The sequence below is a fragment of the Montipora foliosa genome, chromosome 13 (assembly GCF_036669935.1).
Source record: "Montipora foliosa isolate CH-2021 chromosome 13, ASM3666993v2, whole genome shotgun sequence".
Classification (NCBI taxonomy): Eukaryota; Metazoa; Cnidaria; class Anthozoa; order Scleractinia; family Acroporidae; genus Montipora; species Montipora foliosa.
Genome location: NC_090881.1, coordinates 40332936 through 40358082, shown reverse-complemented (window position 1 = coordinate 40358082; position 25147 = coordinate 40332936). Strand labels below are relative to the sequence as shown.

Below are 25147 nucleotides of genomic sequence, written 5' to 3'. Positions count from 1 at the left end.
TATAAGTGCTACGCGGCCAACGTTTGCAAAAACGTAATCCTTCCTTGTACTTGTGTATGTATTATACTGACTGTCTCGTTGGCACTTATAATTAGCGATAGCTACTACTTGTTTATTTTCTTCAATCTTTCTGGGTTTCGTATTTTACGAGTGACCACATGTCTTCTCAGGGGACAATTTTCGTTGTATTTCGCAAGAAATACAATCACACAAATGGCTCTTATTTATGATTCAGTGTCTACTCAAGGGCTAAGTATATTTAATAGATAATTACTGAGGCAGTTATTACTGGCTGCAATATTTATTAGTAGAGATTTTACGACGTAATTTTACGTGAAGATAATTTTATGATGTGTAATTACGACGTGAATTAGGTTGCCTATGAAAATTACGTCGTAATTTTACGAATTGATATTTACGGCATGTATTCCCCAGCACGTCCAGTTGACGTTCACTAACTTTAATAGGAAGCGCAAAGATTAAGACGTAAAATTTATGCGTAATATTTTTGAGAGTAATATGAGCCCCTGGACTTGTCAGAGGTGTCTGTACTTCCAAAAAGTGCTCAAAGTGTTTTGAGAAGCAATGGACGCCATAGACAGCCGCAGTAATTATCTATTATAATTACTGACCCTCATGAAATCTTATTGTTCTTTTTTTGTGTTGGATCTTCGATTTAAGTCGCACATATGTGTCATAATTGTGATACTCATCAAATCCTATTGTTCCTTGTTTGTGTGAATCTTCGATTTTAGTCAAGCCGAAGTCAAGCAATATTAAAATTATTGCAACCTGTTGGCTGTAGCGCGTTTTGGTAATGATATATTTATTACTCCTGATAATTTCCCGGCTAACAAAAAAGGCCCCCCCGTTTTCCTCAGACAGTTGTTTTAGCATTTTTAATTAAAGACTGCAATCGTTGATTTAATGCAGAGCGAGAACAATAGGATTTAACGAGGGTCAGTAATTATTTACTAGTAATAGCTGTCATTATAGTTGTCCCTGCTGTTAAGCGGAGAAACGTTGTACGCAGAATGTAACTGTGTCCAGGGCGCAGGTTGAGGAATTGTCGTTTACAAAATGAGCAGCTTTAGGATAAGGCAATTGATGTTAGCGGGGAGGAGAAAATTCACTTTATCAGTACTGAATATAAAAAAGCCCTTGCATAGTTTGATGTCGTTGGAAATATAAGGAGTAGAGGATTTGATCGTGTACACCGTGGTATACCAGTCGAAACAGAAACTAAAAGAAAGGAAGTGTCAATTTATATGGCCGTGTAGCCGCGTCGGGACCACAGAAAACGCGCGAAAATAAAGCTTAGGTGAGTTAACCCAGGTTGAGCCTGCAATCCAGTCGAAAACTAGTACTTGGTCAGCGGTCAACTGAAAAAAAAACCAGTTGACCTCGGTGAGCTCAAAGCTTGAGCCTGCGATATGGTCACGTAATGATATGGTCAGCGGATACCTTGTTTTGACAGGTGTCATTTGATCAAAACATGGATGTCCAATATCAAAGGTGTATGCTGTAAACTAGCACGATACTGGTCACATTGGAATACATGGACGGGTGGACGTACGGTCGATTACGTCATGGCTATAAAACTAAGATTTCTCGCATCGATGGGTTACCATATTTTCTTAACAATGGTGCTCTACGCCCGCGCGTAGGGCTTCGCTTTCGAGTTGACTTTGTTGTTTTATATTAAAATTATTAGTTCAGAACATGCAGTAAGACGACAGCTTACCTCAAAAGTGCGTCCAAGAAATCCATTTATGAAATTATCTGATGTTTTTACGACTCAAGATGATATAAAAACTTTCTTGGTCACACAAGATGCTGTTACGTTTTGCGTTTTTAGGTCCCACATATCAAGCAGCCCATGAGAAAAGCTCGTTTCTTACGACTTTCGAGGTGGTTAAACCCCCACTGTTCGAAATGTCGTTTTTTCAACTACCATCTCTCTGAGTCGCTGGTTCTTCAATAATACTTCTATCTCTTCTTTGAAAATCGAAACGACCTCCGCTCCTTGCTTTCATGGATCATCCAACACGGCTTCTGGAAGAGCAGGCCGTTATTCTGCTGGAGAAAATATGAATTCTAGAAACAAATTTTCGAGCGTAAAACCGCGGTATCGCTGATGTTGAAGTCGCACAAGCGAAAGGCAAATACCTGTTCTATGTTTCTATCGTTTCACTTTTCCTCCATAAAGAACTTAAGAGGATTTCTGTTGAAGTTTGTAAACGGCGTCCTGCAATTCTTTCTGTTGTCCTTTAAAATGACGCCTTTTTGGTGGCGAAAAAGGAAGAATATGGCAAGCTAGGCCACATTATATATCAAAAGAAAGCTTGAAGTGCATTGAATTCTGTTGCCTGCCGATAAAAACCATTGTTGGACCCAGGCCTTCGCTAGAAGCAAAGAAAGCTGAGCCATTGTGCCCAAAATTCGAAATTCCCGCGACCGAGCAAAATTTCCTGTTGGGAGACTGGAAACTGGGGAATTTTCTTGGCCGAATTTGAGGTAAAAATTTCCAAGCGTGTTAATATTTCATTTTTTGAAACCACGCCGACCACTTTCCTTGTAAATACATTAAGAATCACTAATGTTTAACTTTAATCGCCATCCCAAATTTTACTAAGGAACGAGACTCTGAACTGCTTTTGTCCATTCCAAGTCATAAAGCAACAGGTGATGATGACGTCAGGGTCGAGATTTTAAAGATTGCTGCATCTTTTGTACTAAGATCTCTGACAAGACTGTTAAATCTCTGTATATCAAACAAGGTCTTTCCATCTGCCTGAAAAGTAGCTGAAGTAACGCCTGTGTTTAGAAGAAATGGAAGCAGATTAGACTGTAACAACTACAGGCCAATCTCAGTCCTCCCAGTCTTGTCTAAGCTATTCGAAAAACACATTTGTGACCATCCGTGTGACTTCTTGACATCAAAAGGGGATATTGTATTAACTCCAATCTGGGTTTAGTAAGTCGTTCTCCACTGAGACTGCTTTGATACGCCTTATTGACGAGCTTTTACGCAATCTGGAAAAAGACGTTACTGGTCTGGTGATGATTGATTACAAACAATGTTCGATTTTATCGATCATACGTTTCTTCTACAGAATTTTCGATTTTATCTGTCCAAGATTGTAGCTCTACTTTGTAAGACTCTTGTAATTGCACAGGGACCTGTCTTGGCGCATTCTGTACTGGCAAAATGTTACGGTCACTTTCAATGTAGTATAGTAGCCCTGGAAATCGCCTAATTCCAGTGAAGACATCTTCATATTCTTTACGGAGATAGTCCTTTGTCAGTAGAAATGGGTGCTGTTTGCCTCCTTCACCAAAGAATTCAACTGTTTTCAGATTGATTGTTTGCTTATCTGAGTAGGGCTTTGATAGCAACTCTTAACAGTGATTGGCGAGTTAAGTTTAAGAAGGTTCAGGTCCTGGGCTGAAGCATTGCTAATTATGACTGGGCCGTCGACATCAACTACTGCTTGGATTACTTCAGGGCAAGGATTGTCCGGTCCTTTAACATATATAAGGCAAGACCCTAGGTTTGGTATTTCATTCCCACCATACACTGTCAACTTTCTAGTTGTTGGCTTTAAGTCCAAAAATGCGCCTTGGCTTAATTACTGGTATGTGGACTTAGGCGAGACATTTGTCTCGGCACCCGAGCCTCACTTACAAAGCTCAGTTGTTTTGTGTTCCTTGTTCCTTGTGGCCGAGTATCAAGGATACTTATAGCTGAGCCTTTTCTTTGGACGAGTTGGTAGTTACATTTGTACTCAAGGTTGTTGAATCTATTACCCCAGCAAAACATGATCACTTAATGATCTCTAAACTCTTGCTCAGTTTCAGTTCCATTACTGTTGGTAGCTTAAATCTGATTTTTTGAATCAAGCTGAAGCTACCAACAAAAAAAAGACAAGCATACCTTGGCAAGGTGTCCCACCTTTTGACAGTAGTGGCATGTTGCATTTCTGACTGGACTCTGGTCCCGAGAGCGGGTACCCCAGCCACAATTTCTGCAGGATCCTGCTCTTCCTGATGCAGCCCGTGATGGCTGTCTACTCAACTGGTTTCTTTGGTTCTGGAGTCTTTTCGTTGCATTGATAGGGTGTACCTCTGCATTCATTGACTGGAGCTGTTTGTTTGCAGATTCCTCTGCCCTTGCCATTTCCCGAGTTTTGTTGAATGTAAGGTAAAAGAAAAAGTAAAGTAATTTTTGAGTTTTGCAATGAATTCTTCGAGAGACACGTTTCCCTGGCGAAGGTTATGTAGTTCCTATACGTAATGTTCAAATCTTTCCCAGTAGCTGCTCAAATTCTTCTATTGTTCTGCTGTTAGGTCCCAGCTGTTGAATGACTCTATACCCCAGATCAATACAACAAGTATTTTCATTGGATTTTTTCGTTAATTTTCGCCATGGGTCCAGTAAATGGCAGTTTACACCTTTGTGTCCACATTCTAAAACGGTTGTATAGGCTGTCATCTGTGCTCCAATCCACAGAAGGACCTTTGTCGATAAGCGAAGAGGCCATTTTGACTGTTTACTCGATCGCCAAAGCGCACACAGTTCAGTCTGTCACTTTCACCAGTGTCCTGAGTTATACTTTAGTCATTGAATGGGTTATCAACAAATCCTTTAATAGTGATTTCAAGGTTTATGCTTTCACTCTTCGACATGAGCTTTTTGTTCAAGAGAGTGCACAAGCGCGAGGTCCACTAACATTACTGTGCGAGCCCTGGGCATAATAACATAACATTTACGAGCCTTCGATCACGCGAATCATACCAAATATGGGTAAATTCAGGTGGGAATTTGCCACTTTGGACTTCAAGCCACGAGGGAACAAAGGTCACGTTAGATTTAAGCTTGGGATAAAGTGCGGCGATCAAACCTCAAGAGCGTCAGCTTGTACTTAAGCATAATTGTTACAATTACTTAACTCAATAAACACATATTCCGAATACTTATAAAAGTTATTTCGCAAATGAATTAAAAGCGTTTCATGTATTTCAAACCACAATAAAGAATGGGAAGTTCAAGAAAACTGTGATCATTTGAGTCAAGTATCGAAGAGGTTTGTTCATCCTTTTGCCATAGTTTCATCCATAGAATAAACGAATCGTAATAGCTAGATATAAGAGAACAGCAAGTTTTTAAATTCAACTGTGGACCACTTTATTCAAGTATCGAATAGATTTCTGGCCCATATTTAAGAATTATTCTCTGAAGGCGAGGTGACTATTGGTGAGCCTGAGGCGAATAATTGTTTTAGTATAATTGCATAAGTGATTTTTTGAAAAATATGCATTTTCTTCAAAACAATTAATTTCTTCCTCTGTCTCCTGGACAAAACGGCTCGCGGCCATTCTGAAAAACCGCTTAGTGTGATTATCGCGTAATAAACACCTCATCGGCAACCAATCGGCGGAGAGAATTTTTAATAATCACCTATGTAATTATACTAACATATGTTTTCTGCAAGTGTGATGAACACTCTTCCCTGATTACTGAGAAATACTTTACAGTTTATTGATATGATGATGATGATGATGATGCACAAACAAAATGTCTCTTACACCTCTACCTGAATTCCCGTGACATTGAAAAAATTGATAATGTTTTAGAGGACATTGAAAGTGGATGATTTTTGGCTGTTTTTTCAGTTAATCCGTTCATTGTACCAATTTCCGATGACGTTATCACCGAAGGAAGAAATTTGACTTTGTCATGTCAAGCAACTGGTATCCCCGCACCAACTGTGTTTTGGGTCAAGACTAGTAATGGACAGCGTACAAATGGAACTGAGTTAGTTTTCAGAAATATTAGCAGGAGTGAAGCTGGAGAATACATATGTGAAGCAAGGAATTCATATGGCAATGCTTCAGAGTCTACCACAATTGACGTGCAGTGTAAGTCATCTGTGTCTACAAAAAGTAATCATTACAAATGTAATTAGTACGTTAAGAAAGTACTTGTAATAGACATGACAGAAAAGTAAAAGGAAATTAAAAACCACAAGTATAAATCTAAGGTTCATTTCAGTAATACTTTAACTCTTTTATTTCTCTATTTTTAAGATCTTGTATTGCAATAATCATGGGTAAACATACAGCAAACTGATAAGTGATAGCATTTAAAAAATATATATGACCAAAACATAAAACGACAACAACAAGAAAACAAAACACTGAAAAGAATCGGGATAAATTTGTGAACTTTGCCAGAACAGTTGGCTTAACAAACTTTGGTTATTATTTTAAGTCGTCGTAAATCGTTTGATTCCCGGACTAGGAGTGACTTTGAATATGGCCGTCGCTCAGGTTGTCGAAACGTCAGTCACTGGCATCCTAAATAGTCCCTCTCCGGACCACACTCACGTGGATGATTGCACTTGCCTTAATTATGGTGTTTCAAGTTGTTAATCGGAGACCTGTACTAACATATTTTGGTCTCCATCATAGACCCACCAGAGGGAATCCAGTTGCACGTTAGTGAAGACGTAGTCTGTAATGGAACAACCATCTCTTTCAATTGCTTAACCCAAACTGCGAACCCCACTGATCTAACTTATCAGCTTTATGAGAATGACGTTATGAATGCATATGATGGCATTAGCAGTACTGGAGTTTGGAAAAAAAAAATGACAGTTGGAGAAGTATTCATCTATAAGTGCATGGTGAACAACAGTGTTGGGACAGCTATTTGCTCAACTGTGTTTGTTACTGTCAATGGTAAGCAAAGATCCTTTGGAATGAGTGAAAAGAAGATAAAATACCGGAGAGCTGATCGATATATGCACGATTATATCATTAACAATACTTTACTAAGTAGGACTTCCAAGTTTTATTTTTTATGAGTTTCGATAAGTAATGACACACCGAAAAAAGTGTCGGCTACGTATACTTACTTCAATTACAGTAGTCAGCTACTTAATTTTCCCTAAAATTGAAGCAATTAAAGATATTAAAGTTACAATACAATACAATACAATACAATACAACACAATACCTACTTAATTGATCACTCCCCAAAGGAGCTTTTCAGGGCCAATGAAACACTATTACGACAGAACAGAACATTCAACAAAACTGTTAAAAATTCCAACTGGCCGGAGGCAAGCTAGTTGGCTATTTACCAGTACTGCTGAGAAGGTGAACCAATTCAACCATTGTTAAGACCGTGGCTTGAGCTCGTGATCCCCGGATCTCAAGGCAAGCACCTTAACGAATGGGTCGCACTGCCTCTTGCCAGTGAAGTTTGTGTCACAAAAGATTAAATTTCATTTAATTGACAATAACAACATTTAGTAACTCTACTCAAACCAGCGCTCAAATTCAAATGTTATTGAAACCCCTGACTATTGTAGTACCCGAGTTAGATTTAAGCATAATTGGATTACGTTTATAAGGTTTATTTTTGTTTAATGGCGGGCGCGTTGGTTAAAACCTTCATTAAAGTAATAAGGATTAAATTTACATTAGTGAATTTTGCGTAATTGTGGAGTCTATGTATATGTATCAATACTCTTTTTACGCACCTTATATTTAGGTATTTTATTTGCAACATGGTGTCCTCCTAAACGTATATACTGACTTGTAAATGTGATGGAAGGACACTTTGCATGCATTTTAGACAAGCACCTGTCACTGCAGGAAACGTTGGTGGGGAGTTTAAATTTTGTGAAGTTTGAAGACAAATACATTATGATATTACCCCTCAGTATCATTGTAATTACAATGTTGTTCGACTATTCATATGAAGTAACACCTGTGATTTGCACTATTGCTTGTGAATAACAATGTGTGTAAAGCTGAACTTGTATGAAAAAAGCAACTCAAAACCCACATGTTTGATTTCCAGTGTCTTCATCTATCCAAATTATTCCAAACGAAGTTGTAAGAGAGGGCGGCAATATAACTCTTTTCTGCAATGCATCTGGCATTCCTGAACCTACTGTTTCTTGGATAAATGTCCACAATGACCAGCGCACCGATGGCAACAAGTTGATGTTTAAAAACATCACCAGATACCAAGCTGGAGAATACATATGCGAAGCAACCAATCCATGCGGGAATGCCACAAAATCTGCAACCATTGATGTGCATTGTAAGCCATTTCTTTGTTTACTTCTTTTTCGACCTTTTCAGCTCATTGCAAATTGATGATCTAGGGTTATTTTGCCATTTTGAGACAATTAGATGGCTTTGTGATAAAAAGGAACAAGGTACTGGTTATCATGCAACCCTGGAGGAGGAAACCTCCTGACTATAGGGAGAAGAAGAAAGAGGGAACTACGTCTGGGGGAGAGGACAAAGGCTTGGGTGGTTTTGATGCTCTTAACACCCTCTGGAATCGTGTTGGAGTGCTCTGCAGTCGACTTCTGCATATAATGCAAACAGGGGTATCTTGATAAGATTTGAATAATATTGTTCGTTTCTGTACTTTGGCCGAAAAGCGTCGAGCTTTAAGGTTCCATGCCACTTTGTGAGATTAAATGGATGTTTTGTGCAGACTTCTTTTAACCCCTAACTCCATAAAAAGCTGTAAGGCTTGGCGGATCTGAAATGAATTCAGTAGGAAAAAGAATATTGGGGACAAAGAGGGTGGGGAAGGGGGAAATGATCATCAATGCACGTAGAAAGGAGCGAAATGTTAGTAACCGAGGAGTGGCAACAGGAGGTATTATTCAGTCTTTTAATTTGTCTCCTTACCTGTTTTTTTTTTTTTATCAGTTAAGGGGTCCACAAGAGCCAGTTATTTCAGGAAATTTGGTGATATACAGTGTACTCCCTTTTTGTCTGTTCAGTTTGCATAAGCTGTGTTGTTAACAAGTACAATTTTAGCAAATTAACTTTGCTTTTCGTCGTAGTTGAACCAGAGATGGCTCAGCTGGTACCCAGTGAAACAACGGTGTGCCGTGGAGATTCCATCATGTTTAATTGCTCTGCTAACAGTAACCCTGCTGTGCATACATATGAGTTGTATGTAAATGGCATGACTGCGAATGAAACCACCACAACAGGAGTTTGGAACAGAACAACGACAACTAGAGGAGAGTTTGTCTACAAATGCATGGTTAATAACTCTGTTGGAACAGCAATGAGCACAAACGTCACTGTCTCTGTTAATGGTAATGAGCTTACATTTCCAGTTTGCTCACTTTCTGGATTACTTTTTGAAAATAAAGCACAAACCAGCAACATTTTCGGCATGACATGAATCTCGTCTTGAGGTAAAACCAAGACGAACTCTCTATGGCTTCAGTCTCAGACTTGCGATGGCTCAGTAGTTCAACGGTTCCAGATGTATATACTATTACTGGTGACAAATTAAAATTCACCAAACTTAAAATAAATGTGTCTAACTGATTGCCTTCTCTCAGTTGACTTCCTACTGCTACAGCGGCACCTTTTTACTTGAACAGTTGCTTTCTATACCTCATGTACTTTACTGTGGCCAAGGTCTTTACTGTGGCCAAGGTCTAATACCAACCTCTCATGCTGTTATGCTTACAGTTCCTTCATTCATCCAGCCGATACAGAATGAGATGATAATTGAAGGTGGAAATGTGACCTTGACTTGCAATACATCTGGGTTTCCTACACCTACTGTTCTTTGGGTCAAGACCAGCAATGGACAACGCACTAATGGAACGGAGTTGGTGTTCACAAATATTACTAGAGATCAAGCTGGAGAATACAGATGTGAAGCTAGTAATTTATGTCACACGGACACAGAGATGGCAACAGTTGATGTGCAGTGTAAGTTTCTCAAATACAATTATGTGTCAATCTCGACCCCAGAGCTCTTCTCTTGACTGAGGGAGAGAAGAGCTCTGGGGAACCCTGAAACAAAGTGTCTTCTCATTGGTTTTCGTGAAGAACAATCAAAAGCGTCTCTAATTGCAATTGGTGCATTCATGTGAGCACGAGGAGTGAGCAGGCGCAGTAAGGTTCAAATAGCCAATTTTTGGCCTTAAGATCCCTACGCCGCATACTCTCCTAAATAGAGTTTCCCAGAGCCTTGGGTCGACCCGAGGCTCTGGTGACGAGAATGAATTATGTGTCAGGTGTCACTTCTAGGACAAAAGGCATTACTACTTTGAAAAGATTGCACTAAAAAAAGTTGAAAGTTCTCAAAATGCACTTGCCTATGGCTCGTGCAATTTTGTGATATTAAGTATATATTATCTACGTAACAGAATATCACGGTTTCTGACTGGTCAATGACAAATGCGTAAATAGTTTTTAAGACCTTACAAGGGTCACCGGTTTGGAAGTATCATAGCTAGAACTGAACAAAAGTCGGAGGGGAAAGCGAACGCACAATTGCAAGAGCGGAGGTCAAAGTTTCAAAGGTCTTTATTTAATCCAGAGGCCCAAGTACTGTTACGATCACCAATGATAATAGGGTTACGTTTGATTGGGTAGAATTGTGTAGGACTGTGTAGGATTGTGGTTCGAACTAAAAAGGCAATAGAAAGGGAAACGGGACTAAGAATAATATGGTACTTAAATGAAGAATTATCAACTAATCAAAAACAAAACGCTTTGAAGAAATATACGGGTGAAATCATCAATAGTGCCAGAAACAATGATTATACTAAGCGTAAAACAACGTAAGTTACTTATTGTGGTCTAGCTCCTAGAAATCAGCAGTCTCTGTAGCAAATATTAACGTAGTGAAATGTAGCTTGTAGCGATCTTGTAGCAAGTATAATCTAGCTCTGGTCTAGACACGTGAAAAAAAAAAACGGAAATAGACCCTACGTGATGAACTAAGTTGTGTAACTGGCTAAATGACAACCAATCTGTGACGTTACAAAATATAACCGGAAGGGAAAAGAAATCGGAATGTACAAAAGAAGCGTTTCAAAACTGACAGTTTATAGAGTGCAATACGGAGGAAGAGATGGAGTAATTTTGTCGAGTATATAAAAAAAAATCATCCGATCTTGCTCAGGCCTTCAAAACATAAGTTGCGCCCATAACAAAACATAAATTACGCCCATAAATGACAAAGTCGATGTACTCGATCCTGTTCATGTTATTTTCTATCTTTATTAAATGACTATCACTGAAATAAAACAAAGAACTTAAAATTTGCAAATTATAAGTAACAAACAAGCTGATAGTCAGACTGCAGAATATAGCGAATTTGGTTTGCAGTGAGTGACAAGCAAATAAAGCAGCCTTCAGAGGGGACAAATGATGATTTTCGTATGAAGCAGGGTTGGGCAATGTGTTGAAGACAAAACAAACTAAAATTATTTCGACATCTTGACTACATTTTTCTTTGGAAATCAGCAGTCTGCAAATGTGGAGAAGCCGAGATCAGTGGAAATTCCTGGTGACGACTTTTGAAAGGCCATCGTAGGAAATGATGCATTTTGGAGCAAAAGTCAGTCGAAAATACAACACTATTGCAGGGCTGTCAACCCTTGAAGTCTTCAAATATTGAGAATTGATAGGAATGGGATGATAGATGACGTCATAACGCTTATGACGTCATTTCTAGTGACGTCAGATTTCGTTTTTTCCTCAAAAAATACTTATTGACTCCATTCCACGTATGACATTTAAACCAGGAATCTTTGCAATTTTTTCGGCTACATTTGTCTTTACAAGTCCTAAAACTCCTTCTGAAGCGAAGCAAAATCAATCGACATCTTCAATCTCCGCGATTTGGCACACGTACACAAGACCTCACGCAACCTAGACAAAAAGTCAAAAAACGCGCGAAAAAGATGGCATTGGCAATGCAACATTTGATTGGTTTATTTTAGAGCAATCACATTATTGCTTAAATTATAACCTGTAAATAGCAACGAATGGTTTACTGGAATTTATGAAACATTCTCATTTTGTTATTATCGATGTTAAAATAATTCAAACAACACGAAGTATTTGAAATTTTATTGTTGAGAAAGTCGATTCTCACTAGAAATGGCAAAATGCTGCAATTGATCGGGAGATTTCAGACCGTAATCTTGAGACCGGGAGATACGGTCCAAAATCTGGAGTCTCCTGGATTATCCGGGAGAGTTGACAGCTTTGCCATTACAGCTTGTGCCCTTTTGCTCTTTTATGGTTATGTAGCGGTGGAAACCTTTAGTTGTCAAGACTTTTTCATGACAGTTATTTATTTTACAAAAACACAACAATCCTGTTAATTTGCCTTTCAAAACTTTTAGTCAAACCAGAGATGGTTGTATTAGATCCAAGCGCAACAACAGTCTGCCGAGGGGAATTTATAGTGTTCAACCGTTCAGCTTACAGCAACCCTGATGTACATACCTATGAGTTGTTTGTAAATGGAACTATGTCCAGTGGAATGAGCGGAATGGGAATTTGGAACATAAACATGGCAACTGGAGGAGTATTTGTCTACAAATGCAGGGTTAACAACACTATCGGAACAGCAATGAACATGGAATTGTTTGTTATCGTCAATGGTAAAAGGGTCCTTTTTGCTTTCAAAGCAAAGTTACGTCTTATTTTATACGTTGTCTTATTTTTAGAACTTAAGTTTTATTTTTTAGAAGTTAGGTTTGATTTTATACTGTTTACTGGCATAGTTGTTGCCAATGAAAGGGGACAAGTGGTTTTAAGTTAAAAATATCTGGCTGTCTACATTTGGAAATGTTCCGTACAAGTAAACTCACTCTGGCTCTTAACAGGAAAGTCCAAGAAACACTTCAGCTTATGACGACAAATGGAAAGTGATCCTCGCAGTTATGAACGTATTTTTATCAACTGCGTGGAGAAGACTGATAAATTTAGGAGTTCAAAGGGGTTTGAACTCGTAACCTCGCAATACCGGTGCGACGCTCTACGCAACGGAGCTATGAAGCCACTGATGTTGGGAGCTGGTCATTTGTGGGTTTAAATGATCCTGTAATTAATGAATCAACGGATGAAATGATATATGAAATATATCATAAATTGAACTGCGGATATGAAATTAAGTGAGGCTCTAATCTTCGCAGTTATGAACGCAATTTTAGCAAGGATCATAACTCCACTTGATTTCATATCCGCAGTTCAATATATGATTCATTTGATATATAACTTCATTCGGTGAAAGGAAAGTACTTGTAAAATGAAAGAACTGGAATGTGCATGCTAATTAAAACGAAATTTTGTTTTTATTTAAATTACTCATATGCAACTAAATAACAAGTGAATAATACTCAGTGGTTTGAATAAGTACCGATAGCCCGCAAAGCGCGTCAGCCTATTCACTTGGAGAAGCTGGCGACCTTTTCTCCCAAATTGAAGTAATTAAAGACCAATTCCGTCAAAGATTACAATTCATTTTGACAATGACACCATTGGGTTACTCTACCCAAACTATCCATCAACTTCAAATTTTATTGAAACTTCCGTGTAGTTGCACTCAATTGTTTTACAGTAAGTTACATGTCCAGTTGTAGCTCATGTTATGTTACTCACTTTTGTGCAATTTTTTTAGAGCCTTCATGCATCCGTCCATTTACAAAGAAAGGGATAATTGAAGGGGGAAACTTGACCATAATATGTGAAGCAACTGGTAGCCCACCACTAATTGTATCTTGGGTCAAGACTAGTGATGGAGTGCGTATCAATGGAACAAAGTTAGTTTTTACATATGTCAATAGGACTGAGGCAGGAGAATACAGATGTGAAGCAAGTAATCTATGTGGCGATGCTTCCGGTTCTGTAGAACTTGATGTGTTGTGTAAGTTGTCTTTAAAACATTTAGAACGATCATAAGGGCAGAGTAACTTGGCAGTTTTTCAAGTTTTGAAATTATTCAGCTGAAGTCATTTCCCTTTTTTCTTTTCGTTGAGATGCTAAGGGATTATTCTCCTTCATTTTAGTTAAACCGGAGATGCTCCAGTTATTTGCCAGCGAAGCAATAGTCTGCAACGGTTCGTCCATCACTTTCAACTGTTCAGCTTATAGTAACCCCATGGTCCATACGTATCACTTGTATGAAAACGAAAACATGGTTGAGGAAATCAGCAGCACAGGAGTTTGGACCAGGACAATGTCCGCTGGAGGAGAGTTTGTCTTCAAATGCATGGTTAATAACACTGTTGGAACAGCTATGAGCCCAAGTGTCTCTGTGACTGTCAGTGGTAAATGCACAATGTAATCACATGATTTTGAGTGCAATTTGGAATTAATAAGCATGCGGATTTTTTTTCAAAAACGAACCAAAAAGTACGGGCTTCTGCAATTTGAAGTCTTTGGAAAAAAATCATAGTGGTTATATGTATTTTTTTTTCCAAATTGCACAAGAAAAGTCATGGTATTACTCATTAGTAACATACATGAAAACAATTTCGAGGTGAGATATTTATAATAATGAGAAGAAACTCACGCGTATCGCGAATGGCGCAAAACTTTCGCCATCCAGGGCTCGGACATGAGTGGCCACTGACAAATCACAATGTTTGCTTTGTTACCTCTCTTGGTACCAAATTACTGTTCCTATTTTCTGCATTGTGTTAGCCAATCAGAATGAAAACGAAATTTCATGTATATTGTTAATTTTGAAAGGTAGAGTTAACACTGGTTGGTTGACCAGTATGTTTTGACTGTAACTATGACCAGCGAAGATCAGTGCCACCACTCATCCTGTTTTCTGAAGACTACTATGTCCAGCTGGATGATAATACTTTTGATAAAATTTGGAAATTAATTAATTAACCAATACAAAAATATATTTATGAAACTATCTGAAAACGCATGTTAGAATGAAGTGATTTCCTGTCTATTTGTATAGTGTTTTCATCGATCGAGGCGATTAAAGGGAACAGGACTTTAACTGAAGGAGAAAACTTGAATCTATCTTGTCAAGCATCTGGCGATCCCCTGCCATTCGTTTCATGGATCAAAGTTGGCAGTGGACAACGCACCAATTCAAGTAACTTGGAATTAACAAATATCCAAAGAAATCAATACGGCGAATACAGATGTGAGGCTAGTAACCCATGCAATGTTGACACAAACATGGCAACAGTTGATGTGCAGTGTAAGTATAACATTGTGTTTGTCTAGCTAGGGCTTGTTTCAGTCACTAACAATCATGTGGCCATGCATTCTTTAATAAATGGCTTCTTGATAGCTAAATCAGTTAGCAGAGCACTGCAACAGACAATGCAGCTATCGTGGGTTCAATTCTCTCTTAATCCCAAATTCTTCAGCTTTTCTTTTGTTAATGCTTCAGTGACATTCATAACTGCTGTGGTCTAAGATCTTAAAGCGCCTATGTAGCTTGCAGGCCTAGGTTTTTTGTGGCTTTGGTTTCTATATAGAAGGTAAAAGATAATCACTCAAATAGTAGTCTAAAGGTCTTGCTTGAGTCACGCCCTTCCAAGATGACCGAGTGTTTAGGCCTCACAGGAGTTATCAGTCCTAGCCTAGATGTGACGTCACTGTAGAAACGAAGAGTTTTCCACGGACGCACACACTCGAGTAGTCAGTAATGCCTGGTCGATGCATTGTCCTCGCTTGTTCAAACACTAGTGACATGAAGAATTGAATTTCCCTGCCAAAATCTCTTTAACGATGATGAATCTAGTTTAGCTAAGTCCAGAAGGAAAAAAAAAAAAAGATCGATTTAGGAAGCGTGCAAAGTGGCAGCCAATTAGTGTTTCTTCACATGTTTCTTTATGCCATTTTGCTGCAGAATATTTTAGAGAAATTCGTGTTTGGAGTTGACCACAAACTGTGCACTCTTATGAAGGACGAGGTCTGATTTGTTGCTTTCAGAGCTTGTGGAATGAAGAAGAACAATCAAACTGAAGCTGTCGCCAGATTTGTCAACAATCGTAATGGTGCTTGCACTCGTTCAAATTAAAGGCGAAGCAATTTCACAGTTTATTCGTTTCCAAGACTTTGGCAGCCGCAGATGCTAAAAAAAAAAAAAAAATCGGTTTAAACAAACTGGGCTAGACCAGGAAGTAAGATGATACAAGTCAGCGAAGATTGGACCTCATTTAACACCAAATTGCACTTCATTGCTTTCAAGCAGTTTTCTACAATGTATCTCATCGCAACACACACACTCCATAGGTTTTTGTAAAAGATCCATACTTGCACCTGAAATATAACACAGACGAATTGACTTTTGGTTTTGAGCTGTATTTATCAGTATGTGAAGGAAGGTCAGTTATCGGAATCCACAATTTTACGTGGGCTGACATGTTTGAGGATCAGCATAAAGTGGCCAAACGAATAAAAATAGATACAACTCACTGACACTCATCTTTTTAAAATATTTCTACCACTTTAGAAAGCCTATTTTCCAGCTCTCGTTCCCTCTCCTCGATTTCCTTGTTTTCAAGACGAAACTTTCTTGTACTTTGTGTTTTTCTCGTACTCGATCTCTCCCTCAGATGAATTTCTTTGTTCTTGAACAAAGTATAGGATCAGGCTCTTCTTCCTCTTCTTCTTTCTTCTTCTTCTTCTTCTTCTTCTTCTTCTTCTTCTTCTTATTATTATTATTATTATTATTATTATTATTATTATCTTCAGAAAGGAGGAGGGGTTCGCGATTTTCAGGCGCACGTGTAAGATTTCTATGGCTAGTGTAGAGACTTCTCAGAGCAGACACTCTGAGTAGGATTCAAGTTTGGAATCTCTTCATTCAAAGGCAATCGCGGCGACAACCAGACCACGGAAAACTACAGAATAAACAGCGGGAGATCGGGAACTGTTTATTAAACAATTGTGTGCATGACCGAAAACAAGTTTTCTGTGTTTCCGTTGCCATGTCTGGTCCTCGAATGACTTCGTAACACATCCCACCAGGCTAACTACGTAATTTTATAAGTGTCTCAGTATTCTTTACAAAAAATATTTAATATTTTTGAATAACATCCTAGAAACTTGTAAAGTATCTGTTTACTGGCGTTAACATAAAATATGAACAACTATTCTACGATCGCACTTAACCATATGGTTGGATGTGGATGGAATGGAATGTGGACTCAGGACTACGGCATTGAAGTGGATATTGACCAAGATTCTGTAACATGAAAAAAAAAAAAACACTGAAATACTGTGAACTTTGAAGGAAATCGGCTAAAAAACCTTCGTAGAAAGGGTAGGCTGCCCGTAGCCGCTTGTTTATTTAGGTTGTGACCACCAGTGAGATTTTTCGTGACTACCTTACATGACGTATCCATTGGATTTTTTTTTGACTGGCTTACGTGCAGTTGCAAACCAACCAGTCAACAAAATTAGTCTAATTATTCACGTGTCAATTTAATATTTTCTCATTCAAAGACAATCATTCAACAAACGTTATCACTACTGCAATTCCTCTAATACCTTTTCAACTAATTTGAAAACCCGAGGCACAATCACTTTGTGAACTTTTCGCCTAAAATTGCCTAAATTGAGAGACAAAACGTAGGCTAACGGTTGTCTTTTCTTTGCATTGACGGCTTGCAATGTGTTTTTCATTATTTAGATCAGCCAGAAATTACACATATTTCTGCTCGTCAAACCGTGAATAGAGGCAATTTAGTGACCCTCTATTGTATAGCTGATGGTAATCCAGCCGCAACTGTTCGATGGACCAGACTTTCTGATAACAGTGATGTCAACATGCCTTTGACCATCTCACGAAAAGACGATGAAGGAAACTATAGGTGTACTGCCTCAAACAGCGTCGGATCAGTCACCAGAGAAACATCAATTGTTGTAAACTGTAAGTATCGCAAAGTAGAATGTTTGTCATTGGAATACCTGGAATCATTTTAAAATCTTGATCCCAAGGGAAGCTTAAGGATGCATGTAATTATTCAAAGATTCTTGACATTATATATCAAATCCTGTTCGAGAATACTGACGTTGATGCAATCCCGTGACATTAGAATTAAAATGAAGTAACGTTTGCCCTTTTGTGATGAACCTAGGCAAGGGAAAGCACGGCAGAGCAAGGCTCTAGTTGACTGTCCGCCCTGATGCAATTACAAAAGCTTTAGATTTCGATTTTGGGGAGGTAGAAAATATGGAGCACCTGCAGAAAATTGCCATAGTCAGAACCCACAAGGTCCTTACAGCCAGTCGAACTCCGTAAAGTATAACAGTAGAGAGTATTCTCAGTTCGTTGATGGTAGTCCATACCTGTTTTAACCACCTGTTTCAGCCCCTCCCTACCTTAACAGGACTTCGGCAAACAGATGGAAAGGTCACACTGGCGTTTTTAGATAGAAAGACAGACAAACAGACAGACAGACAGACAGACAGACAGACAGACCGACCGACAGATAGATAGATAGATAGACAGATAGATAGATAGATAGATAGATAGATAGATAGATAGATAGATAGAAAAATCGTTTATTGTGTAAATACTTTGCAGTCGTAAAACTGAATTGTGTATTTTACAAATAACATAGTTTAAAATATAAAGCTAATTACAATATATGCATATAATGCCAAAATGTATACAAATATCTTACAATAAAGTCGACTACTTTAAAACATGGCATAATCGAAAGAGCATCTGAAACGTTCCGTATGGGAACGTGGCAAATTATGTCTTTTGACACCTTAAATTATAGCTGGGTTGTTTCCTTGGTGGCAGCAGATGGTATAACTTATGCCCGGGATTGATGGCCATAGAATCAAACAATTGTGTGCAGACAATCCCTTAAGACAATCCTATACTTACTCTGTTCTTCCAAACAATTTGACTTTAATACTGTAGATACGGTTGTCATTAACAGGAAGAGCATTCTCTTCTATAAGTTTTCTTTGTAGTTCCTGCAATTGTGCCTTTTGTGGATAGCATTATTGTCCAAAAAGATGGTAATGTCACATTGTTCTGCAATGCCTCTGGAACGCCACCACCGTCTGTGATGTGGACCCATGTGTCCACAGGTCGCACTCGGTACAGTGAAACATGGTTGATCACCGCTATTCAAGTCAGTGATCTTGGGGAATACCGCTGTGATGCAAACAATAGTAATGGACGAGCCAACGACTCTGTGACTATTCAATTCGAAGGTAGGTTCTTACTTCATATTGGTCGTGTGAAAATCTCTCTTCGAAAAAAAGACAATATTGTTTTCCTTAATTTTTAACCGACAAACTTATGATTAAAAGCTGAGATGGTGCGGAAGTGAGAGCATTTGCACTCAAAAATGTGACCTGGGTTCAAATCCCAGACATGGTATCACAGGTAGGTTGCGTTTGGCGGTTCTCTACTCTGCTTCAAGGTTCTTCTCCGGTTTCTCCGGTTTTTCTCTCTCCTCACAGGGTCCCGTGTATTAGACTCAAAATGTGGAAGGGTTTTACAGGTCGTTTCAAATGCAAATTGAATACTTGCAGTTGGCTTTCAAAGCGTTCCAAACTAAATTGAGGCACTTCAATTCATCTAATTTTGAAGTTTACTACGAGGATGATTCCGAAAATCACACGTTTTTCATGAGTTAACTAGCAGTCGTTTTCAAAAAGTGGCAATTAGATGGTGACCAGCAATTAGATGGCAATTAGATGGCAATTCGATCGTGATAGGACCACCATGCCAAATTGTCAGTAGGTACAATAATTTAAAACTTCACGGAATTTAAATATTACTATGTTCAAGCAAAGTTTGCTCTCAGTGGAAGAGTCATACTAAAGATTGATGGTGGGATTCTACACTCTACTCTGGGCTACAAAATTCAATTCGTTAACTGCAGAATATATGTTTTTATGTCAACTGTATAAACATTTCTGAATACTTGATTCGAAGAAAAAAACCTGCAACATCAAAGAAAGGTTTCAACATTTCTGTCCACTTGTAACGTTGGAGAAAAGGGTAGACAATTTTTGATCCCATTTGTCAATCAAGGAAAGGATTCAGCATCTGTGTCCCCTTTTAATGTTGAATAAAAGCTTTCAGAATTTCTGACCCTTTATCATCCTTGAAAAGCCTTTAGATTTTCTGTCCACTGTTAACGCTTAAGAAAAATATGCAGATTTTTTGAGCCCATTTATAGGTCAAAGAAAGGATTCATAATTTAAACTGAAAAAGTGCTAGTAAGGAAATTCTGTCAGTGTTGTTGTCCCGTTTCTCTGTAACAATGTTATAAAATGGCCTGGAAAGAAATCCTCTGAATCCATTTGTCTCAGCTAACTTGTAAATGATGGAACATTACTGTATTGCTGTTATCAAAAATGGTGTAAATCCTTGAAACAGAGCAATAAAAGGGGAAGAACAACTGCTTGCGTTGTAACGTTTCTTGATGTAACCAGCAGCAGTTTTGGACAAAGGTGGTGAGAGAAAATTAACTTGCAAGCAGTTTAGTGCGATTACGCCCAAACGACGGTCGAAAGCTCTCATTCCTCATGACTGTTATTGATCTCACTTTTCAACCGGCGTATATTTGAACATTTGTAGATCAGGTTAAATACGGGCCAATACTAGTGTTAAGTTTGCATTTAGAAAAAAACGAATGCACTTTTTGGTCATAGTAGTACTTTAAGGATGGAGGCTATCCTTCCGGTCACTTTTGGTTCAATGAAGAGTCTTAACAACGTAGAGTTCATCTGGTTTCTTTCTGGCAGTTAACGTTTCTTTGCACGAAAGCGTCCCTGTCCCCTGTGTGCTTCAGTCATCTTGCCTTATACCAATACAGTCATCTCATCTTCTGCTCTGCTATACTTTTAACTTACGTTGCGACATTAGCACATCTTTGTCAACATTTTAAGATGCAGATATTACATCCAACAGGAGGAAATTGCAAGGAAAAATGTAACGATGAAAAGAAATGCCGTTACTTTGGAGAATACCTATGTCTCTGTGAAAGAGGCAGAAAAGGAGCTATGTGCAAAGACAATGGTACGTAAATTGTTGATACCATTTGCCACAAAAGTTTTAGTTAAATAAAAAAATTGTATGGTGGTTAAACTGAAGTAAACGGGGCGCATGCGACCGACTCTAATTACGTTTGTTCGAAAATGCCTCCAGCGAAGAAACACAAGGCGAAGTGAAGAGCGTTGCGTAACCACGACAAAGACAGTTCTTATGGACCTTTAAATTGTGTACCATCGTTTCAGGTTTTACTTTACTGGAATTGCACACTGAGAACAAATATCTCTCACCAATGTTTCCTGAATTCGATTTCAATGCTGGACGTATAAATGTCTGTCGTTATAATGTTGATGTTTGTCATTCTACTCTTATCTACTGATCATGAAAGATTGTCTTCAGATACTCCAATTTTCTCCCTGGGCTGTTTGCAACTTTGAATGAACGAATTATCTTTGTTTAAATCTTTCCATTTTTCTTCCTTTAAAACAGAAAATCTAGCGTTGAGCATCAAGGCTGGATTTGAGTTCAGGAATGAAATATTTAAACTTGAATACGAGGATCTTGAGAATCAGATGACAGAAACGTTCGTCGATAAAATTGAAGGGGCTGTAAGTTTTCTTTATTTATTTTTGTTTTGGATCTCTTCGACGACTAATTAACTTGCTTTTCTTTACGAATTCCATACCTTCTCTATAAAACATGACTCATTTTTTTCAAAGCCAAAACTTATTGACATTACTAAAAACAAAGAAAGAAAGGAAGTCAGAAGAGCGTCCGCAAAAAAAAAAATAATGTTAATCGAAGATTTTCTTCTTGTAAAAGTAAACAGTCCAATCAAGTGAAGTTATGCTCCTCGCAGTTATGCAATTCTAGCAATTGCGTAGAGATGCCTAAAAAATTTAGGACTTTAATGGGGTTTGAACACCGCGACCTCGCGATACCGGTGCGATGCTCTAACCAGCTAAGCTATGAAGCCACCGACGTTGGGAGCTGGGCATTTTGTGGGTTCCAATGTTCCCATGATGAATGTTTCAACTATGTAATGATATATAAAATGAATCATATATTAAACTGCGGATACGAAGTTATTAAAGTTATGATCCTCGCAGTTATGAACGCAATTTTAGCGGGCAGGATATAATAGAGTTTGGTCTTAAGGATTATTGTTCAAATGTGGTGACAGCATACTGCTTAACGGGTCAGAATATTTGGGTTAACAATTATCCTTACATTTACAGATCGCTGAAGAGTTGAATGGGTCTGGATTGACCCACGTAATTGTAAGCACACTAAGGTGAGTTGTCGCGGATGTTACTGAAAACTTGAAGACTAGTGTGCATAAATGCTTCTATGCTTCTTCGCTGATATACTAGCTAAGAGAAATCCTCAAATTGCAAGGGCACCCAACGATAATCTTCGATGAAATAAGTGTTCGGGAGAGTCAAACTGTTCTAAGAATTTCGGTTCTACATTGTTCAACAGCCATAATAGCCATAACACCTGAAAGAATCGCAACCGGGGAAACGTAGTCTCTTACGTTTTCGGAAGGGATATTTCAGTTGGCGAAAAGGTGACCTTACAGTTTCGGTTGAACAAATGGTTCGTTGGGAAGGCCACGTTCAGCTAGCAATTTCTGAAGTAAAGATATCAACAGTATATCATTCTATAAGATTTTCGGACGCTTCAATTCTCAGCTAAGATTTCTAAACAGACCAAATTCTTCTTGGTGATAAAAACAGCTCTTTAGACAGTCTATATACATTACAAGGAGCCTAGGAATGTTTGCAAAGGCTTTTGGCTTAATTTGCTCACTGGGTGCCCATGAAATGAGATTGCATTTACGCTTTGTGTATAGCGTTGTCCTTTCCAAAACATGAATGGTGAGTAGAACATTGGCCAGTGAAACTATGATCATGAAGGGAATGAAGCAACGAAACATTAAGTAAAACCATCGACTCCACTCAATGGATTTATTGCGTCTTGATATCGACATGTGATACATGTTTGCACCAATACGATGTCAGAGAGAATCGAGAGGATTCAAGCATTCTCAGCTGGCAACTTTTCAATTTGAATTCGGTTGGTATCTCTCGAGGAAACGAATTTGCAGATTGCTGTGTGGCTCAATGAAAAAGCCTCGAATCTTTCTCCATTGTTCTTTCTCTAGAATAACTATGATTAATTATTGTAGAAAAGGGAGTGTGATTGCCGATGTGGAGCTCAATTTCGATGTTGAAGTGGGTGAGAGTGAAGTAGACGCTTTGCTGAGAGAAGTTACCGAAGATGGAAAGCTTGGTGAATTTGAAGTTTCCAAAGTAGTTGTTGGGACAGTTATCCCAGGTGAGTTATGATTTTCTTCATTGTACAATTAAGGGCGAAGAAAGGCCGGAGGGGCACAACATTACCATCTCAACCTTTTACGGACGAATTAGATATTTTGGATCATGAGAAATTACGGGAGTACACGAAGCAAGTGCCTGGCAGCCGCCATCTTGATTCAACCATTTTTGTTTATTAACCTTCAAAACCATCCATTGCAAGAGCATTTGACACTAGAGTGAAACTAAATGGTCATAAAGATAGTATTTAAAAAGGATAGAAATTTCAAAGAAATAGTCTACAGAAACATTGACACCTTCAAAGGAAAATGTGTACCTGGGAAATCAATTTTCCGAATATAAATGTTTCTGGTTACAACTGGCATGCATCCACCCCTCCCTAAGAGAAAGATTTCCAATGTCTTATAAGTGCAATAGACAACAATAAAATAATGTTTTTTTCTTCGACAGAACCTCCTTCAGAACCTGAGAAAAACGAATTTATATATGCGGTAGTCATTGGAGTATCCGTATTGGTACTGGTTTCAGTTGTCGCTAGTCTTATTATAATTAGAAGGCGAAAGAGACGTAAGTCGAGACAAAGCCTTTTTTTTATTATGATTTATTTAAAGAGGCGCGTGTAATTTTGGGGAATGATTTTTCCTCCACATCTAAATTTTCTGCCTTTTCAAGCACAGATTTAATTTAATCAGGACTTTTCCCGTTTCTTAAAAGTTTCAAAACGTCCTCACTTGCGGAAAGTACAGACACCGCTGAACCACTTTTGATTTGCTAATTGCCCTTTTTTACACTAGAGACGCATAATTCATCTGGGAAGAACTTGGGCGAACAGTTTTTTCTGTTTCTGTTACATTCGTTCAGTGTAAAGACGTGCACAAGACGCATAATGCGTCTGGATGAACTATCATCCAGTTTAGTGCGTCTTCGAAGACATACGTAAGTGGGTAGTTTCGAAGAGGCAATAAACTAGATAGTTAGTCCAGACATATAATGTCTCTTGTTCCCGTCTTTACACTAGACGAACTTAACAGACGCAGAAAAAAACGTTTCCCAAGATTATGCGTGTTACGTTCGTCCCCTCTTTACACTAGACGAATGACAAGAGCCATCATAATTCGTCTGGACGGGTTATGCGTCTCTATTATAAAAACGACCAATAATATTGGTTGAGGGAGAAAGAAGAATAGTCGTGTTACACGTGCGGCACGCAATTTATAATTAATGATGACATATTTTTGTGGTACTCTGGAAAACAGCGACACGAAGTTACCACACTTGAGGTTTCGACGACAACGCGCGAACGTACAAATTAAACGTGAATTTTTCATTTCCTATTTGTACGCTTAAACACTTCATACACAATTTACTTTTAGGATACTTCGCCAACTTTGTTCGACCCGAATGAGATCTCGAAAAACGTACCCCACCGTCGTACATCTTAAAGTTGCCTGTGGCTTTTTGGTTGGGTGGCAATATTTTAAGGTCCCGTCCACACGTATCCAGATACTTTTTCCGCCGTTGTTGCCTTCCGTCCACACTAAAACGGCGTATTCGGTCACTGAAAACGGTCTCCGGAGTGAACGTTTTTTAAAACGCAGACTTTCCGTAAAGACGGACGAAAACGAAAGTTTTCGAAGACGATGATGTGATCGCTCGAGTCCAGTCATCCCCGGTCTTCGTAAATGAAGATGAAGGATTCTAGACAAGTTGTGTCTTTACTTGTTGGGCTTCTTGCATGCGTGCATGCAATTTTATTTTATGTTGTTAAATCTTCAAGCTGAGTATTTAAGGGGGGTGACTCTTAACTACCAAATCGTTTCTGTGGATTTCCCGAGTCCCTTGAACTCTACAGTTATCTCTTTTAGCCAAGTGTGTTGTATTTAACATTGTTTTGTCTGGTTCGACTCACAACCGTATTTGGTAACTCACGTGTCCAAAACAAAAAAGGCATATGTTTTTCACAAATTTTAAAAGCATTCTAACACAAACTATT

The 25147-nt window shown here is 38.5% G+C and overlaps 1 protein-coding gene across 2 annotated transcripts in view; it reads left to right on the top strand.

The window, feature by feature from the left end:
- LOC137982335 (uncharacterized) overlaps positions 1-25147 on the top strand; it is a 53255-nt gene that overhangs the window by 8118 nt on the left and 19990 nt on the right. Inside the window, exons 3-18 of one of the 2 annotated variants that reach the window (XM_068829418.1) lie at positions 5677-5922; positions 6475-6744; positions 7874-8119; positions 8883-9143; positions 9529-9774; positions 12207-12467; positions 13487-13732; positions 13875-14135; positions 14786-15034; positions 17480-17719; positions 18778-19023; positions 20735-20842; positions 21305-21423; positions 22054-22109; positions 23007-23155; positions 23605-23721. In XM_068829418.1, coding sequence (XP_068685519.1) covers positions 5677-5922; positions 6475-6744; positions 7874-8119; positions 8883-9143; positions 9529-9774; positions 12207-12467; positions 13487-13732; positions 13875-14135; positions 14786-15034; positions 17480-17719; positions 18778-19023; positions 20735-20842; positions 21305-21423; positions 22054-22109; positions 23007-23155; positions 23605-23721 — 3321 coding nt within the window. Of the gene's footprint in view, positions 1-5676; positions 5923-6474; positions 6745-7873; positions 8120-8761; positions 8785-8882; positions 9144-9528; positions 9775-12206; positions 12468-13486; positions 13733-13874; positions 14136-14785; positions 15035-17479; positions 17720-18777; positions 19024-20734; positions 20843-21304; positions 21424-22053; positions 22110-23006; positions 23156-23604; positions 23722-25147 lie in introns of those variants that run through there. The other variant, XM_068829419.1, reaches the window with a different exon arrangement.